Source organism: Nanorana parkeri, unplaced genomic scaffold (assembly GCF_000935625.1).
Source record: "Nanorana parkeri isolate BGI_ZX_2015 unplaced genomic scaffold, ASM93562v1 scaffold1159, whole genome shotgun sequence".
Taxonomy (NCBI): Eukaryota; Metazoa; Chordata; class Amphibia; order Anura; family Dicroglossidae; genus Nanorana; species Nanorana parkeri.
Window position 1 is genome coordinate 167,760 of NW_017307427.1, and position 20,389 is coordinate 188,148.

At 42.9% G+C, this 20,389-nt stretch overlaps 1 protein-coding gene across 1 annotated transcript in view; it reads left to right on the forward strand.

The window, feature by feature from the left end:
- Window positions 1–456: 456 nt before the first annotated feature.
- Window positions 457–20,389, forward strand: part of METTL15 (methyltransferase like 15) — a 196,572-nt gene continuing 176,639 nt past the window's right edge. Inside the window, exons 1-2 of the mRNA XM_018568242.1 lie at window positions 457–535; window positions 17,544–17,727. Of these exons, the coding sequence (XP_018423744.1) occupies window positions 17,548–17,727 (180 nt within the window). The 5' untranslated portion in view covers window positions 457–535; window positions 17,544–17,547. The remainder of the gene's footprint in view (window positions 536–17,543; window positions 17,728–20,389) is intronic.

Genomic DNA, 20,389 nt, shown 5'->3' on the forward strand with positions numbered 1-20,389 from the left:
TGGGCAGCTTTAGAGAGGCAGAGATAACTGTCAATCAGGGAGCCGAATGGATACCTGCAGTGCGGCTCTGTGCTGCCAGCAGATAGCAGGCATTAGCCCGCTATCTACTGCTTTTCATCACAGGAGTACATGAGTAAATCAACTCCTGTGACCCCAAAAAGGAGCAAACCAGTCAAAAAAAATTTGGCTTTACTTATCTTTTAGGAGTTTTATGACTTCAGCGCTTTGCATACTTGTTCCAGATCGGCGACTCCCTAAGGAGTACAGCCAGGATCAGAATGACTGTGCTAAAGCGTGCACCTCTCCGCAAATGTAGCTTTCATAATAATATCTTTACAATTTCCCTTTCAAAGAGCGGACAACCCCCCTTCTTCTAACAGTCTGTGCACTGACAGCAAAGGGAACCATATGTGCAGCCTGCTTGTTGTGAAGGGTTTGTTGAACAGTGAGCACCAAGAACAGCTCCATGTGTCTGCTACTTCCTGATCTCTACAGTCCAGCAGCTTCTTATGAGCACCGAGCAGTCATTGTGATTGTAAGTGCTTCATTGTGTTGTGTGTAGAGGATGAATTCTGTCATGTGTCCCTGTACTTTAATGTCATATCTGCATATCTTTGTATTATTATTATTATTATTTTTTTTTTTTAGGAAATGCCAAATACTGACTTGTTTATTAATATTGTGAAAGCAGTTGTCACAATGTTTTTTTCCCCCCAACACATATATTTACATTTCACGTCATTGCTTTAAAATGCATGCTTTTTGTTTGTTTGTTTCTTATGTTATATATTAGGGCTGTTGTAGCGTATTCTATATTCAGATGTAGAATATGACATTGAAATGTATTCTTTCCAAGATTGCTTTTGTATTAGGCTTACCATACACCTATAGATTTTCGATCGGAAACTTCCATTGCTGCCAAGAACCATTGTTCGATTCTACCTCAAATAACCCATCAAGCACAGACCAATGTCGATTTTGTCAATCGTTTGTTAGCAATACTAAAGGTGCCCACACACCTTACGAATATCGGCCAATGTTCGCATGCAATCGTGTTTTTCGTCCGATATTCGTAAGGTTGATGGGCAGTGTACAACCTCAAATACTGTACAATCGATCGACTTTTGACTAACCAGCAGGTTAGAAAACTTTGGTCGATCGTACGATTTTCGCATCGATCCTCTCCTGATCAGCCCGTGTGAAAGAAGCCTTACTTTACATCAGGTTACATCAATCCCAGTCAGACAACAGAGAGCTGATCCGTCCCAAATTGTCCACATCAACTGACACTGATGTTTCCTGATGTAAACTGATGGTCGTCAGTTTTCATTCGCACTGCCATAGGCCCCTTTCACACGGGCTGATCAGGAGAGGATCAATGCCCGGGTCCTCTCCTGATAACAGCAGTACCGAGTGGATGTCACCGATGTGACATCTGTGTCCGTGCAGTTTTTTAATTTAAACTGCCGGACTCCATATGGGGAATCTGATGTAAACTGACGTGTCCGTTTATATCAGATTATACTCGATCCGTCACGATCCGGTCCGCCAAAACGGAACACTGTTCCATCTGTTTTTTTTTCTGACCCAGCCAGAGCCAGGGGTTATTAGGTGTAAACAGACACTCATCTGTTTACACATGGCTGCCCATAGACGTGCATTGGGATCTGATCAGCTCTGTCCGAAAAACTGACAGGGGGACCCGATCGGACCACCAGTGTGAATGGGGCCATAGGGATGCACTGTTGTCCATTTTCCAGTTGGAAAACGGACAACCTGAACGCTCGTGTGAAAGGGGCCTTAAGGTACTTGAATGCATTTTTAAGATTTAACTCATGAGTTTAGTGTCACTTTAAGTATGCAATGGCAGCCAATTTGAAATGAATGATTTAATGCAACACAGGTTAATGTGCATGTGTCCCAGTCTGACTGGGCCACATCTCCAATCCCATGGAAGAAAAATTTTCGTTTTATGTAGAAAAACAAATTCAATCTTTGTGTTAACAAGTTGTTCTTACTGATTTAGAGAGCATGGACATCTTTTAAGGCTCAGCCCAAAATTTTTAAAATAGAGGGGAAGATTTATAAATCATCTGCCCAGCCAGCCAGCCTTGTGGTGGAGCAGAGGAACATAATAATTTCCAATGCTTCTCAGCTCCATCTAGGGCAAGAACTATAACTGTGACTATTAGGCCTCATTCACACAGGTTCACAGATCCGTATATCTGTGCACAGGGTCCTGTTTATGCTCCCAGGCAAGCAAGGTGTTCCATCCTAGTGTACACTCATATAGGGACAGATGCACAAGACTGAATGTAGTCTAAGGCTGGGCACACACCTTACAACCATCGCAAGACTTCTGTCTTGCGATGGTTGTAAGGTACTTAAAAAAACGTACGATCTGCCTATGCAAGATAGGCAGATCGTACTTGTGATGATCGCAAGCCACGCCCCCTGAGGGGCGGGCTTACGATGACCGCAAAGCCGAACGGGCAGTGTGCACTTGCGCACAACGGCCCGTCCGGCTTTTATCTTATGAACATGCTACACACCCGCCGAACATCGTAGGATGCTCGGCGGGTTTGCAAACATGTTCGTATGTTTAAAGTCGTGCAACCTTACAGTAGTAGAGGCCGCACGGCTTCCACACACCTTACGATAATCGTACGATCTCGGGATTTCCCCGCGATTATCGTATGATTATCGTAAGGTGTGTGGGGACCTTAACTGCATCTAGAGCTGTACATTTGTCCCTGCTTTTTAAGAGGCATCTGCACGGCTCTGGACACAGACAGACAGCATTCAGGGCTGTGCATCTGTCCCTGTATGGATGTAAACGCTGTGATGTGTATAAAGACCTGTGCAGCCGCAGCCTGTCATTGATATTAACAGGCAGCAACGCCTGTGCCTCCGCAGGCACATAAATACAGCCCCCTGAACATATGTACGGATCTGTCCGTCGTGTGAATGAGGCCTACAACAAACCTGACCTTACAAACAGACTAGGCATCTTCAGATGTTGTTTAAAGGAGAACTATGGGGTAAGTGTGTTTTCCCATAGTTCTCCTCAGGGTCACGGGAGGACATAAACTAGCGTCCTCACGTGACCCAAAGCTCAGTATACCGCGAGCTACAGCTCGCGGTATACTGAGACCGCCGCAGCCGGGACGGATCCCGACATTACTGTCGAGATCCACCCAGCTGTGTGATTGACAGCTGGCTCTGCCTATCTAGAGGCAGAGCCAGCTGTACCCGCCCCCTCCCCCGTTCGTTCCTCTTGTCAGCGCTGGAGGATCGGACAGGGGAGGGGGGAATCCCTGCATGGAGCTGTGAGTTACTCTCCACAGGGACAGGGCATGATCGAGAAGTGAGCGAGCGACAGGTATATGTTCGCTCCCTTCCCGATCTATTGAGCCGACAGTTTAATTGTCACACGTCGGCTCGAACTATGAAGTTGAGTGATTTTTCACTCACCTCATACTTCTCCTTTTCAGCTGGCTTTACACTGAGCGAATTTGCTCAGTGGGTGGTGTTGTCTTCCGCTTTCTGATCAACATTATTGGATTGTGAAATCGATTGGGGGAATTGGGGGTTTGTTGGCCATATAGTACCTGCATCCATTCAGATATGGCAGTGTTGTGGTATTTTGACAGACAGTGGGGCTGACTACTTTCCTACATATTTAACCTCATAGTTAATGCTTTCCACTACTCAACCTGTTGCTGCAAGACAGCCCAGCATCCCCAGGTCCCTGTCTGCTGCAATATGCAAATTCAGACTTTTAGAGATGTCAGTATTGAAGTATGCCCCCTCCATATCAGGACATGGAATGAGGTTAAGTATTACAGCTTATTCCTCATTGCTTAATCCTTGTGTGGGGGGAATGTGGGTTGCAGGGAGGCAGTGCAAGGGTAGTTTCTGTCATTAATGTATGAAAAAATAAATGTTGTCTCTTTCCGTAGGGCCTCATTCACACGTCAGGAATCCAAAATCTATTGTTTAGATGTGGCCACTGTGGCCAACCATTTAGGTTGATAATGACAGGGTTGACTGCGGCCGCATCTTTAAGCGACAGTCTGCATGTAACCTTATGTGATATGATTACATGCAATTTGGAATAGATCATTGTCGCTGAGAGCACAATAGATGTCCCTCATTTGGAACCAAATCCCTCTGTCCCTCTTTTCTCCTCAGTTGTCCCTCTTTTTGGTCTGATGTACAGATATCTATGTAAAGGTTCAATTTAACAACCAAACATGTTTTTCTGCACTAAAACTTATATCTTATCTCCTAATTATCTTTATGACTATTTGGAAAAGCCAATATAAAATAAAAATAATGGTGGAAAACAATTCTGGGTTTAACCAATCATTTTTGGCATGTAAATTCTTTGCCTAAATATACGTTGTGTTGGAAGGTGTCTCTCTTTCTTATCTTGGAAAGAAGGGCGTAATGCCTGCATCCCTCCGGATGTGAGATATGAATCATTACAAGTAACTACGCTGGTCCAATCTAAATAAAAAAAAAAAAGAAGATTTTCTGGAGTTCTCCTTCAAATTACTCTCAGGAACCACCTGCTGGTTGAAACTCACAGTAGATTTGTTTGGGTTGTCCAGCAGCAGATTTGGGAAGAGCATTGAGGCCAGGTTCACACCAATTTCCAGACCAGATCTGGAGTGCGGTGCATTGCGTTTTGCTGCGTTTTTACAATGATTTTCCCACGTTCCTGAGTTTTTTTTTGCTTAAAATGGGCTTCTAGTGCGTTTGCATGGGGTTGTATGTGTTTTTGATGCATTTCCATGCATTCCAGACTTTTGTCTTGTCTGGAACGGACTGCGCTAGTGTGAACAGAGCCCAGAAATACTATAGGGATACATTGGGATGCTTTTTTTTTACTTCAGGAACAAACTGTTCTTGTCTGGTGTGAACAAGTCCTGGGGGCTAGTTCATACCAGAACTGTGTGCGTTTGCGCAGCTGCAGTGCAATGCGTTTTTCCGCAATTTTACTGTGATTGACACCTTTTTTTGTTTGCTTAAAATGGGATTTTAGGTGTGTTCCAGTGCATTTTCATGCGTTTTTGATGTGTTCCGATGCAGCTAAAATAGGGCAAGCAGTATTTTTTCTGACTACATCGGAACGGATTGCACTGGTGTGAACAAAGCACCAGAAATCCCATAGGAAAGCATTGTGATACATGTTGGATACTGCTGCAAAACTGTACGGACTGCATCTGGTGTGAACTAGCCCTGAAGTTTAATAAAAGCAGCTTGTGGTGCCTTCTGTGCAACAAACTGGCACATATTTCCAATTAGGGGAAACTACGGCTTTGTTTCACAACTTTTTCATCCTAAAAGGGTCAATATCTACCTTCCATACTTGGCTGCTTGTGTTCTCTAACACTACCTGTTCTTTTTCTTTATTATTTACAGTAACAGAAAAGTTCATTTTAGTAACTCTGCTCAATCCGGTGGCTCTGTTAGCGTTGTGCACCTATTAGCAATGTTTAAGCCACAGAGTGTTAATATGAAACCTAAAGAAAATCCAGCCAGCGAAATGAAGAACTCCCTACAAACAACACAAAAACACAGGATAATGAAACAGAATAATTGGTTTGCTGCAGTAAGTGGGAGTGAGAGGTGAGGCAATACAAATGCTGTTTGCCAGCTCCGTTAATGAGATGAAGTTTGGTGTTTGAGCTATAAATTGAGATCTGGGGGTGGTATATGTAGTACAGCGCAGAGCAGCTAATAGTTCCCACTTTGCAGAAAGGGTTGCCCCTTTCCTAGAAAAAGATATTACTGGCCAGGTTTGCTCAGAAGAAAAAAAAATAAGTGGGATTGGCTTGTTATAGGATATGGACCTACAGTGGACCAACATTAAAGGAGCAGTCTAGTCAGATTAGGCCCTGAAACGCGTATACAGAGTTAGCTGCTGTTTGCTTGAGATTTTAAAGGCATATTCCACTACCGGCAAAAAACTAATGAATGCGCCCATATTGCAAAATATGCATGTGTTATTTTTTTGCATTGGAGCATTGCAACCGCGATCAGTGGATCTGCAGACTGTTTCCCCAGACCTTTTGGTTATGGAGCTGGCGGAAGTTATCAATGGACTGTAAGCAACGCGCTCCATTAAAGGAGAAGTATGAGGTGCGTGAAAATCACTCATCCTCATAGTTCGAGCCGACGTGTGACAATTAAACTGTCGCACGTCGGCTCACTAGATCGGGAAATGAGCGAACACATACAACATGTATGGCCTGGACTTACCTTTAGGTTACCTATGCATAACAGAGAGCAGAGATTTCCCACTAAAGGCACCTTGCTTTCTCTCTCATATAGAAAACCTGACCTAGCAAAATGCCAACTGTTCTATGGTGTATATTTGCATAGGATTCAGATGTTCAAAGGATCCTACCTTCATGGCAAAAATGCCCCTGGAGTGTGGTCTCCCCCAAATCTAACACCACGTCTAGTTGGGAAATGGTAGCTTCTTGGACTGGATAGGAGAAATACATGTTACCAGAAAGTGAATCACACTGCATCAACAGGTTTGTATTGGATTCAACCTCCATTTCTGAACCCTCTTAGCAGGTTGTGTAGCGTTCCTAGTGACTCCTTTCCATTTTGGTCCCTGTTGCTGGCTGATAGCACTACACAGGAATCTCAGCATTGCTGTACCAGGAACATAGGATAGACTGCAGCAACTGCCATCAAGGATTAAGGCTGGAATCCGCTGGAAAGGGTTTGTACATAATAGCTTAGGGTGGACTGCATTAGTTGGTGGAGATGGAAAAGAGCTATGGATCTGCCCGCCATTATAACTTCTGATAATTAGTCCATATCGGCCTCCACTTTTATCAGCCAGGCCTGTGACGTACTGATCAGTTTGTACTCCTATTTTCAGATTAATTTCCCAAGCAAGCTGAGCTTTGCTGTCAGAGGGTCTTGGTTCTGTTATTTTGCAAGGCAGCCCTCTAAGCTTCTGCACTCCTATTTGCCGGAGCAAATTTAATTTATTTCTACACTTGCATCGCATACCTATATTATATCTAATAAACAGCAGCAATATAAACTAATGACTTATGAATCATGCATTCTGGTCTGCCAAAGAACGTGAATTATTCATGTTTGATCATATGTTTTATATATAATTAAAAGGTGTGACTTTGCTTTTTCTTTCGGCTAGTGAATCATAGAAGCAGCAGAAAATCTATTGGCTGTCTTATTCAAGTGAAAGTTATTGGAAAGCTAATAAATCCTAAAACCAGATATACATATATGGCTTTTCTACAATACTACTATTAACATTGGACAGTAAAAATTGCTCAGCCCATACACTAGTGGTTTTAGGTAAATGTAAGTCTCACCGACTTCAGGTTATCACAAAAAAAACTCTCCCACACGGGCTGTATCGAGCTGACGTGCCACACAGGCTGGTTCCAGGCTGGAGTCCTCCTGACTCCTGGACAGACACCTCCCTTGTCTTCCAGCTGGAACCCTGAATATGAACCAGCATCCTTTTTATAAGAGCTGTCGACAGGTGCACCATCATTCGGTGCTGGTCACCACTAAAGCCCGGACCCAGGAATGGAGATTTCTTCCCTCCCAGTTCTCTTAGAAATCTCTTGGCTCCAGGATCCAGCCCCTCTTGCTTGGAGTCCTGGGTGACTTTGATGCCACATTATACAGTGGCATTGCCGCGTTTATGATGCGTTTTCGGTCCGAATGCTGACCGCTTTCAAGCCGTGGGGCTGTCGGTATGCAGATTCTTCCTCTGAGGTCACTTCCGTCCTCTCGTAACATCTACTTCTCTTTGTGTATGATGGTGATCAGACATGTATCAGATGCTTGCAGGCATGTTGATGGTGCTGGCTACAGCAATCTGCAGAGAACGAGTTTGCAGGAGACGTCGTTATTGGGTACACCCGATCTTGAGGCTCCGGGACTCCAAGGGTCAGTTCTGGCGTTTATATGAGGATTTGCGAGCTCACCCGGATATATTTTTTTCCTTTACTCGTATGTCCATGGAAAGGTAATGGGCATGTTCAAAATGTTTGCAGTTCATGTCTTTACCTCTACCCCAACCTGTCTGTCTATCTCTATGTAGAATAAATAATTTTTTTTGCTTAGCTGCATTGCGTTCCGTTTTCGTTGCGTTTTTGCCTCGTTTGTGCGTTTCCTTACCGGACAAAATGTGACATGCAGTATTTTTTCTGTCGTAACCTGAATGGACTGCGCACGTGTGAACTGTAAAACACATAGGGATACATTGGGATGCATTTTTAGTGCAGGAGCGTACTGATCTGGTCAGCACAGAAAACGGAGGTCGTGTGAACAGGCCCTTGCAGTGAATATTGTTAAATCCTCCTGAGGAAGCCTATTGTGGGCGAAACATGTTGAGGAAAATGCAATCAGCTGTTGGGCCTTGATTACCTGCAAAACAAATGGACATTTTTATAAATGAAAAGTTGTTTATAACTATCTAAATATGTCTGTGAAGGTCTATAAATAGGTGTAAAGAGTCCCACTTTTGGTCTGCCACAACCAAATATGGTAAAAAGTGAGCTTCTTTGGATGTCCATAGAATGAATGCAACAAAAACAGGGAGATCCTTGCACTGTGGATCCTCGGGAACAGCTTCCTCTTCAGCAAGGTGAACAGCATGGCAGTAACTAGGGATTTTCAGATACCAAATACCGCACTCAGTACAAGTACATATACTTTTCCAGCTCCAAGATTAGACTAGAGAAAAATTAAAAAGTTAGGAGGCAGCTGTCATTTTTAAGGAGCACACGGAGCTCCTGTGAATTTGTGCATCCCTGTTTTAATCTATGTTTTTTGTTTTATAAATATATATAAGCGATGCATTGATACCATTTTTCAAGTATAAGTACTGATACTTGTCCAAGTACTCACAGGTACAAGTGCTGATACATTTTTGTTTATTGTCATGTGACAGTTTTTATAAAACAATACAGACTAATGATTACAGGACAGTGGTGGAGCACCAGAGCAAGGTCCCAGCTGCAACCCTGGTAGTTCTCAATGCCAAGTATCGCCACTGGTATCTGAATTGGTATCTGAACATCCCTAGTAGTGACCTTACTCTCACCCCAATTCTTATGTTATTAGCAGTCACAGGCTGCAGTGCCTTAGCTGATCTCACACTGCAGCTATACAGCTATTAGGCTCAAGGTACAGGAGCGCTTATGAAGAAGTAAGCTGCTATATCTCAGGAGGAATTCAATATAACATTTACCTTTTCAGGCTACTGCTTACAGTCCTTTAGCATTTCTAAATGTTCCTTTAAGGTATCAAATCTTCACGTTTTGCGTTCAGATCCACTTTAATGGTTAATGACAGTTTAAAAACCTACAAATAAAACATACATGCTGTACATTTTTTTAATATACTAAGTTCTGTAAGCAGAGATTCATGTTTTTTGAAGATGTAACAAAACGCTGTTTGATATAAGAACTTGTATCCTAGCTGTACATATCCTTTAATTCCTTTTTAAAGGTCATGCATAGCTTGTTGCAATGCTCACAGCTTTTAAGTATTAGGAATAGTTGTATCATTGGATCTGTGGCACCGGCAAGATGTAAATAGATTCTTGAAGTGCAAATAACAAGTGATGCTGCAAATGTTGGACTGAGATAGGTCTTACATGACATGTATCTTCATTCTTTCGCATGTATGATCCAAGACGGAACAACAAAGTCTATATTACATAAGAAGAAAATAATTGCATAACCTCTGAGGGTTAATGGTAATTATCTTTTATTGCGAGCGTCTTATGTTGCTTTAAAATAAAAATATGCATATCCCCTAGCTACATATTCTCGAATGAAAGGGAAAGATGACTCACTGTCTACTGTTTAAATCCTAATTGTAAATGTATAATTGAATTTCTGCTGTTAACTTTCTTTAGTAATTTAATTTATTATCTTATTTTTGTGTGGCTTGATTTTAACCGGTTTATTAGCTAATGGGAGTTTGCTGAGGTGATCCTCATTTTCATTTCTGGACGTGGAACAAAAGGTGCTACTTTATAACAGCTACCAATCAGAAATCAGCAGCCATTATTCTACCTGGGCTGTGTTATTGAACTGTTGTTTGTATTTGAATGGTTGATGTGAATTACATGATTGATGTTTGTATTGTGTCATATAAGAACAATAGGCATATATAACAAGAGGTTGCTGACCTCCTTCTGAAAATGGTAGTTGCATGACTTTCAAGCTTAACCTCTGGCTTCTTTTTTGGGCCACCAACGTTCGAACAGGGGTTATGATTGCAATCCAGCTGCACTTGCTACATGATTGTTCCAGACCAGTTATGTAGAGAGTCTGATTGATAAAAGCTGGGGAAAGAAGTCAAAAACTAAAAAAAGAGCAGTAGTGGGTGTAAAAAATCATTGCCCTTAACAACTAATGTGTGCACCATCTTTGTTGGCATCCATTTTTTAGATGCTACCCTTAATACTAGGGATGCACTGATGCCATTTTTTTCAGACCGAGTACGAGTACCAATACCTTTCCTCAAGTATTCGGCAACACCAATTATCAATATCTTTTTTTTTTTCCTCTGACAGTGTTTCTAAAACAACACAGACTATCTTAGGACATTGGTGCTATAAACAGGCGTGGTTCCCAAGAAGGCTGCCACAAGGTCCCCAGCAAGCAAGGATCTTACGGCAGCCACTTCAATTTAATAATGTGCCGGTATCGGTTTTGGGTATCAGGGCATTTTTACAAGTACTTCTTGAAAATGCACAGTATTGTTACCGTTATCGGTGCATCCCTACTTAAAAGAGAACTATGGGGGTCACGCGAGGACATATACTAACCTCCTCCTGTGACCCAAAGCTCAGTATATAGCGGGCTATTGCTCGTGATTTACTGAGAGCGCCGCAGCCGGGACGGATCCCGACAATACTGTCATGCTCCATCCAGCTGCGTGAGTGACAGCTGGCTCTGCCTATCTAGATGCAGAGCCAGCTGTGCCCGCCTTTCCCTGTCCGTACCTCCACTCAACGCTGGAGGATCGGGGAGGGGGTAATCACTGCGGGGAGCGGTGACTGCAGGGAGACGATCCAGAAGTGAACGGATCAGCTGCATGTTTCTGCTCACTTCCCGAACAATAGAGTTGACCTGTGACAGCTTCTTTGTCACAGGTCGTCTCTAACTATGAGTGGAAATCACTCCCCTCATAGTTCTCCTTTTAATAATTTCCAATGTTTTTTTTTTTTTTTTTGCCTATGGTTGTGTGACTGTCACCAGGCTTTTTACTTCTGTACACACCCAGGCTATAGGCAGGTATAAAGCGACACTCTGTGGCATCACTGCAGGACTTGGGACTTTACCCATATCTTTAAAATAACAACACACACAACTTTAGAAATGTTTAGTAATGACAATCTACAAACACATACTTCTAGATAATTGCTTGCTTTGTATTCTTTGCCTACCTTGTTTCTCTTTTCTTTCCTAGTCTTCTGCCAGTGGCCATTTTTGCTAAGATTACTAGATTTCCCTTTAATACCTGGAACTCTTGCATATGTGACTAGGACATGTGACCATGCACATCATCTCATGGAGGAAAATGCCTTTCCCTGAAATTTCATGAGATTACAGATGAGATTTCCCAGCAATGCTCTGCTGATGTAGCCTTCCCATGGTGCAATGCTTGGGCACATTACATCATTTGTGCCAGAGGTGGACCAGGAAGTAGATGAACTCTATTTGTAAGTAAATGAAATCATTGTTTCATTGTTGTGACATCTTTGTTTAACTAATGAATGTAATATTTTAAAGGAGAACTATGGGGTTAAGGCTTTTCCCCATAGTTCTCCTTAGGGTAACGGGAGGACACAAACTTGTGTCCTCCCGTCACCCTAGGCCCAGTATACCGCGTGGTACAGCTCGCGGTATACTGAGGCGCCGGAACGGATCCCGACATCGAAAAGAAAAAAGTGGTGCTCACAGTGATGAATTTACCACGGATGGCGCCGTGCAAACACAGGAAAGTCAGGAAATCACCAGCACTCAGTAGTAAAGATAAATATGTCCATTTTATTGGACAGAAAGCGTCACAGACATCCAAATAAACCGACGTTCCGGGGCCGTGCAGGGTGATTTCTGTGAGTGCTGGTGATTTCCTGACTTTCCGAGAAAAAAAACAAGACCAGAGCAAAGAGACCAATAGTGTAGTAAGCTAAATCCAATTGAAGTTAAAGCAATAAGTATTGCAATTACAAGTGACCATAAGAAAGAAGTAGCAGGTGCAACCACATCTATACACAGGTAGATAATCATATTGTAGCTGGTACCGTTCTGCTCTTGCCATGGGCTGACTCTCGATGGTAGATGGAAAGCTGTAAGTGACTTACCATGTGTAGTCAATGACGGAAAGAATTGCTGGCTCCTGGTGGGGGAACACCACCCACTCTCAACATCACCTTTTTTTTTCCGGAACGCATTTCGGGGAGTTCCTTCCTTTTGTAAGCCTTCTGTGGTTGTACCTGTTACTTCGTTCTCAAGGTCACTTGTGAGTGCAATTCTTATTGTATTTCAATAAATTATCAGATTTAAATTAATACACTATTGGTCTAGGCTGGGCAGTCTAATGAACTAGGCTAGGCAGATGCAATTATAAGTATAGGGTTTGCAAGCACTTTAAAGAAGCACGTTGGACAAATAAACTAAACCTTGCAGTGGAACTACCCCCACACTGCAAGGGTTAAGCTCTTGTTTTGTTGTAGGGGCTGGAATGAAGCATAATTACTTACCTGACTCCGGCTGCTAGACCGGTCCCCACAGCCTCTTCTCCCCTGCGCTCCGGTAGTCTAAAGTTGCTGCCGTCATCATGTTTTATGCAGGTCCATAGTCGGAGGGGGAGAGACGTAAGCACTAACCGCCGTGGGAACCAGGATCAGGCAAGTAAACCAGATTTATTTGAGTACCCTAGATAAAATGAGAGAATACACTAAATAGATTTAAGTAATCCCTAGGAGGAAAGACCATTAGAACAGTCCCTGCTCCCTGCAGGGATTCCCCCCTCCAGCGCTGACTGGGGGATCAGGTGGGGGGGGGGGCAGAGCCCACTGTCAATCAGCCAGCTGGGTGGATCTCGACAGTATTGTCGGGATCTGTCCCGGCTGCCGCGCTCTCAGTATATAGCTAGCAATAGCCCGCTATATACTGAGCTTTAGGTCACGGGAGGACGTTAGTATATCTCCTCCCGTGACCCTTAAGAGAACTACAGGGAAAAACACTTACCCCATAGTTCTCTTTTAAGTAGGGATGCACCGATAACGGTAACAATACTGTGCATTTTCAAGAAGTACTTGTAAAAATGCCCTGATACCCTCCTGATATGTCCTCCTGTGACCCTAAAGAGAACTATGGGATAAAAAGGTTACCCCATAGTTTTCTTTTAAAGCCCATCTACAGCAAAAAGAAAACTATCCTTGCAGTGGGGCTACCCTTACACTGCAAGGGTTAACTGCTCATTGTTGTCTAGGGGAATTGTGTAAAAATGTTTACCTGATCCCCACTTTTGCAGGCTCCAAGACCAGCGCCTGGAGCCTCTCCCCACCCCCCACCCCCCCATGCTCTGGTGGTCGCTGACATCATGTGCAATACAGGGCTCATTGCCCTACATTATAGGATGCTGTGGGACAGTCCACAAAATGGAGCATAGGAGGGATGAGGTGAGCACTAACTGGAAGAGCGGGAATCAAGTAAGTAGATAAAATGAGCAGATAACCCTTGCAGTGGGGCTTTCTCTGCACTGCAGGAGTTAACTGCCCGTTTTTTCCTTTTTTTCCCCCTCAGAGATCACCTGCTAAAGTCTACACTGAAACCCAACACTCAAGAGTGTCAATCTCCTGGGTCCACCAAAGAGCTCACTGGTTCCTCCTGCTGACCTTCACCTCACTACTGAATCCTGTAATGGACGGGCAAATCAGTGAGAGGTGTGGGAGACCAGAGGATCGAGGTGTTGGTTTCAGCGTGGTCTTCAGCGGGTGATTTTTCAGCAGTGGAATAGAGTTAATTGGCGCGGGAGCAGGAAAGGTGAGTATGCACCGTCTACTTTCACAGGTAAAGCTACAGGGTCGCTTTAATTCTTGCTGCTGTATATCAACTATACTTAAAAGCAAAAAGAAGATGATAATAATCATTATTATTGATACCCATAAACCTCTTAGCTAGGTGATACACCATACCCAACCCTCTTTCAACATAATGAGTCAGACTCACAGGATGCAAGTTTTTTTTATGTGAATTTCCGTTTTGTTACATTGTTCTAACATAAATATGTAGCCAGTGACAGGAGAAGGGCAGATGAGATGTGAATGGGATGAATGACTTTGCCATTGGCGGTATTTGTACAATGGTAAGAGAACACATGGCTAATTGGGATGGCTGCCAGCTGATGAGTTTAGGAAATAAAGAAATCTTTTCAATGGAAAAGTTCCCACAATTTTGGCATAATCATTTTATTTTTATATTTATATTATATGGAAACAGCGGCTGTATTTGTTTCTTTTTGTATGCGTGAAAACTGCAGTAACTCCTAATAATCAGTCAGAAATAGTTTGTATTGTATTTTGTTATTGTGTATGATTCTTTTTAGCTAAAGACAAAAAATGTTTTTAACATTTGCTAAGGGTTTTTGTGTGAATTAGTTAGTAGAAGTATTGATAGTTGCAGTAGAAGTATTGTTAGTTGTAACTTTCCAGTTGTCTTATATCAATATGAAGCCCATTTTGTGGCTAATTTGTGACCAGGGATGAGCAAAATTGAGAGTTTTCTCTTTGCTGAAATCTCAGCAAAAATGGAGACATTTACCATTGGCAGGGCTTGAAAAATTTTAGGGTGTCTCACCAGTCAGTCAAAAATGTCACCAGTCAGCATGACCGGACTATAGCCTTGTATTTTATGTTCACATTTTTTAGGAACACATAGAACTTTCTTTTGGCGGTATATAATCACTGCTGGGGTTTTTATTTTTTACTATATAATGAAAAAAGTACCATAAATTTAGAAAAATAAAATGTTTTCCCTACATTATGTTCAACATTTATTCTTACCCATATTTTTGGTAAAATATAAAAGACGGGGTCACATCGGGTAAATATACACCAAACATGTCAAGCCTTAAAATTGTGCGCTCCTGCAAAATCGCAAAAAACGGCCACACCGAAAATTGGTCAAAGCGACACTTTAAAAGCTGTTACTGCTCATCAGTTTAGTGTTATCAGTGATTAATGTCCCTACAATTTGTAATGCCACCGACGGGGCGGCCTCTTGTTTGTCTGCCGCGGTCCTCTGCGTCCCACCGTGGAACGTGGAAGACGCACGAACTCCGGGTTGTGACGCGGCGGCTGCGTTCCACGGTGGAACGCGGAAGTCGTCCGGACCAATCAGCGATCCCTTCTCACTTCCTGGCCCTATTTAAGGGCACTGATGAGGCAGCATGGCGTTCTGTGATTGTTGTCTGAACGCCTGCTGCCTCACGAACCTGTGTATGGGACTATCACCAACCGGACCCTTCTCATCCCCCTGCTGCCATCTGGAAGACGGACCTGCTCAGTTCTGATACTGGAGTCACCTGGGAGTCTCAGCCATCACTCAGCTACTGCCAATCGCAAGTACCCTATCTGTGAGAGAGCACCTCTCCTCTGCCTGCATGCAGGCTGATATGAACTGTGTATTAGACTTACTGAGTATCCGCTCTTAACCCTGCCGCAGCCACTGCATTCTAGTGTTTCAACTACCAACCCACAGTCTATGAAGCAATAGTACTGTGTTGAATTGTGTTGTTTTTCCTTTGATCACGTGATGGTAGAATCTCAAACTCACCGTTGAGATTGTGAGTGACGCCTGAGATTCGTATCTGATTGATCCTATTACTCCGCAGTTGAGATCCACTATTGTAAAAACTGCAGACGTGACACAATTATTGCTCTCACGCCGATGTTTGCGGTGATATGTAACATTTGCGGCACAATAGGCGCAATCGTCATTTTCGCATGTAGGCGCACCCGGGGGCGGGGGACTTAAAGCCGCCCCTCTACTCACTTAAAAAAAAATATTTACAAAAAAAATAATTGCTTGTTTTCATTTTTTTTTTTTACACTTAATTTTATTACTATCACATGAGGGGATACGAATCCCCCTATGTGATAGCCAATTTACATGACAGATCCTCTTTATGGAGACATCAGGGGTATCCAAGATCCCTAATGTCACATAGGGACCCCCAGAGAAGCTGTTGAGGCAGAGATCTGCTCCACCAGCTTCTCCCCAGCTTCTGTAGCTGGGAATGACAGCTGTATGCGGAAGTGATGTAATATACATCACTTCCTGCATACAGGGATCAGAGGGAGATTGTGTACCGATCTCCCTTTGATCTCCTGTCACAGAGCAGCCGTGCCGGTCCCAGCCCCGGCAGTGACAGCGGCACAAGGTGGGGGGGGTAAACCCGCAGCTAATACAAGTGATCGGACATCTAAAGATGCCGGATAGCTTGAATGTAAAGTTCCCGGACGCCCGTTTAATTAAAAAAGCCGGCTGGTAAGCTACTCGTCCGGCTTCGGCGTCCTCTCGTCACAGACGAGAGGACAAGTGGATTTTTCAAGCCCTGACCATTGGATATTAGATATGGATATTCACCATTTTGGCAAAACGGCATTGAAGTTGGTGAAATTAAGGTGATTCTGTATGGTTCTTTGGGGTGCTATGAGCTTTAAATGGCTCCTTTTAACAATCCTGGCACTGTTCTTGTGCCAAAAAATGCTAACCCAAGCGTTAGCCTTAGGACTACCGACCACCGTTTATCAACAAAGAGGTGTACAAATGTGTCAAACCGAACCAATCTGATTAGGGCCAGATTCGCGGTGAGCTTTGTTTACTTCAGATGGGTTTTGCATTCCCATACAAGTCTGTGAGAATATAAAACCAGCCTGAAGCAAGTCAGATGATCTCCGAAGCATCTCAAATTGATGCCATGGACACAAACTCAAAGGCTATAGACACAGGCCCTTAAAGAGACAAGCAAAGCTTTAGAACTTTCTTATTTCTTCCTGAATCTCACATATTCCTATTGATACACTAAAGGTTGCCCATTCTAGGCAGAGGGCTACCCATAAGTGTCAGAGCTTTACCTGTCAGAACTATACTGGCAAAAGACAGATACTGAAAGCTACTGTAGATATGTACAACACCTGCATCCCATACTTGCCAGTAGCTTTTGGTGTTCTTGATCTGACAACATCTCTTCAAAATTATGAACCCTTCCCTTCAAGATCGTTGGCCACTAAAGGCTGTATATGCACTGCGATGAGAAATTGTGGGGGTAAGAATGTCCTTATTTATTTGAAAGGCTGATGTTTCCTTTGTTTTTTTCAAATACTTAAGTATGTTTGTCATTATAGTTAGTACTGTTTTTCATCTTGTCAAACAGGAATTAGAGACGTCAAAAGTTCTAATTTGAGTCTTTTCATTTCTCTTTTCTCCGGTGGCTGCCAACAGAACCATGGTTTTCAAGCTAAGCCTAGCAATCTGCAGAAAATACAGCAAACTTCACAAGTATTGTGTTCTGTCCAGCCGGTTTCAACACACGCACGAGAGCTCGGAAACAGAGCACGGAAAAGCCTTACATCTACCAGTAATGGTTAATGAAGTCATCAGCTGCTTGTGCCCAAAAGACGGACAGGTCAGTCATTTCAAAAACATCTAGTCCCCTATGAAAAGAAATCCCTCAAAAAGAAGATGGTCTGATGAATAGATCACAATTAGTTAAGTAGTATAACAAATTTAATGATTAATAAACACATAAAGATACCTATACAAAACATTTAAAAGCATTAAAACAGCTTCCCTAAATCACCCAAGTGAAATGATGTAAATGTTCAGGTATATAAATCTCCTAAAAAAGGGGGCAGGAAGTCTCTGGTGCAGGCAAAATGAAGATATATCAAAAATAGACTAGCCGAACTGTACTCACGTTGTGTTTGTAACTCGTGGTGGAAATAGTGCTTAATATGTCCCACAACGATATTTGCAAGTGGACTGTTTCACAACGTGGTATCCAATTGTAGCAATTTCCTTTTCAAAGGGATCCGCTTCAGTAGCGGAGCAGTGGTTCCTTTTGTTATGCTTCTTCCCCCGTCTGATTTATATCACTGTGTGGGATTGAATTCCAATTTGAGGGAGAGAAGCCATAGGGAGAGTGTCCACTCGTGCGGCCGCACTGTGGGATGAAGTTTGATAAAGTCCTCTCGGCAGTGTGTTCAGTGACCCGGGGAGGAATAGGAACTGTGTATGTTACACTGACAGGGATTCACTCCCGTCTCCCGGTCTCGGCCACAGTGAGTACAATCTATTGCCGCTGTGCTCAGGCAAAGACCGCATCGAGGTTGTCCAATCCACTGAACTCGGCAGCTGCACAGATCCCCTGTCCTGCTTTCACTCGAACATTAAGTGATCCATTATGGGTGTTTCCGGGAAGCTGGAACACACGCTATCCTGACGCGTTTCCCCCCGATGGCCGGGGCTTCTTCAGAGGGGCGTGTGTGACCGGGGCTTCTTCAGAGGGGCGTGTGTGAATAATAACCTATGTTGCTTGCGTCATTATAGCAGACTAAAACTCAACTCCAGTCAAAACTTTTTAGTTAGGGCTTGGACAAGGCATATACTGGACTGATAAAATTGAAGGGATCCTGAGGTCTAATAAGTCTAATGATTCCTCCCGATGCTGGTTAAGCCTTATGATATAAGAATCTGAATACAACGAAATCTCTACTTTATACTTTCTGCATTTTGAGTTTTCCTCCTTGCACGCCCAGTCCCTACTCGAGCAAAGTATCAACCTTTGGTCACTATTACTTTGAAAGTTGCCTAAGAAGGATCACTTTAGAACACCTACTGCTTGGGAAAAACAAAAAAAAACTGACAACTCCCTGGAGTTAGGTTTTATGTTAACCAGATAAGGATGCTCTGCCATTATCTTTCACATTTTTTTCAAAGGTTTGTACCCTGCAGCTACAAATGCATCATTTCTTCTACAGCCTGTTGTCATCAGTTTTCTTCAACTGGTACATTAACTTCAAAATAAATATAAGATAAAAATAAGCATAAAGGTAATTGTTTTTAAAAAAAAAGTGTAATTAAAATGTGACAATTTCTGATTGTTGTCCTTGCCAAGGACTTTTTTTTGCGTTTTTTGCACACATGTTATAATCCGCATTTTAGGCCTGAAAATTACTTAAACCCCCCCAAAATTATATATTTTCTGAAAGCAAAGAGCCAGTAAACAAAAATGGTGCCAGTTGCAAATGTGTATGTTGCAAGATATTACTGCAACTCTTTATCAAACCCAAAACTTTACTAAAAAGTGCACATATGCTAATTTTAGTGGCAATTTTTTATTTTTGTGAAATATGAAAGATACATTTATGATGAGGAAAGAGGTACCCAACATGCCCAGGTTGAAAACTGCGTGCGTCCGTGGAACAGCAACAAAATACAGTACCCCAAATTGTCCATAGGCGACAATTTACGTTTGTATGGGTCATCAGTTTAGAGATATAAGCAAATATTGGTCCTAGAATTATTGCTCTCACTCTGGCACTCACGGCGATACCTAACGTGTAGCACGATCGTCATTTTTGTATGTAGGTGCACCCGACTTCTGTTTACGTTAGTATGTGCACACTCACGGGACCAAGGAACTTACATTTTTTTGTATTTTTACATTTATTTGATTTAATCTTATTTTTCTTCAACTTCTTCATTACTCTTTAAGGTGACATTAGGGGGTCATTAGGGAACCAAGGAGGGGGTGTTGGGTGGGCACACTTCACCGGCCCCTGGAAGAGAGCTGGTGCTCAGCTCAGCCACCAGAAACCCTTCCATTGTTAAGCCAACAGTCGGCTTTACACATGTAAACACAGTTCACGCGGAGTCTGTTTAAAGGGGCACGCTGCCAGTGACTTATGACATATGTCGGTGTCATTGAAAGGGTTAAAGTCCAATTTAACTTTTAGTGTGAATCAGCTAAATACATTCCAGATGCATCAAAACAATTAGTGTGGAAAGTCTTGCAGTTTATTTTCTTTAGAAGGCAGCCACAGCCTTGGTAGGAAAACTTGCCCTCTGCCGGCACTCTGCAGAAAAGGACCCTTTCTTTCCTTTTTGAAGCAAAGGTCTTTTCTTCAGAGGTTCAACATGCTCCTTACTAAGTCAAACCCATTGTGCTGCAATCAGCAAGACATATTCTCCCTGCTGTTTGGAGGTGTGTCAAATCTCTGCACAGAGACCACTGCTTCCACACAGGAAGCACAAGTCCATCTCTACAGCAGACAGGAACAGGCTTT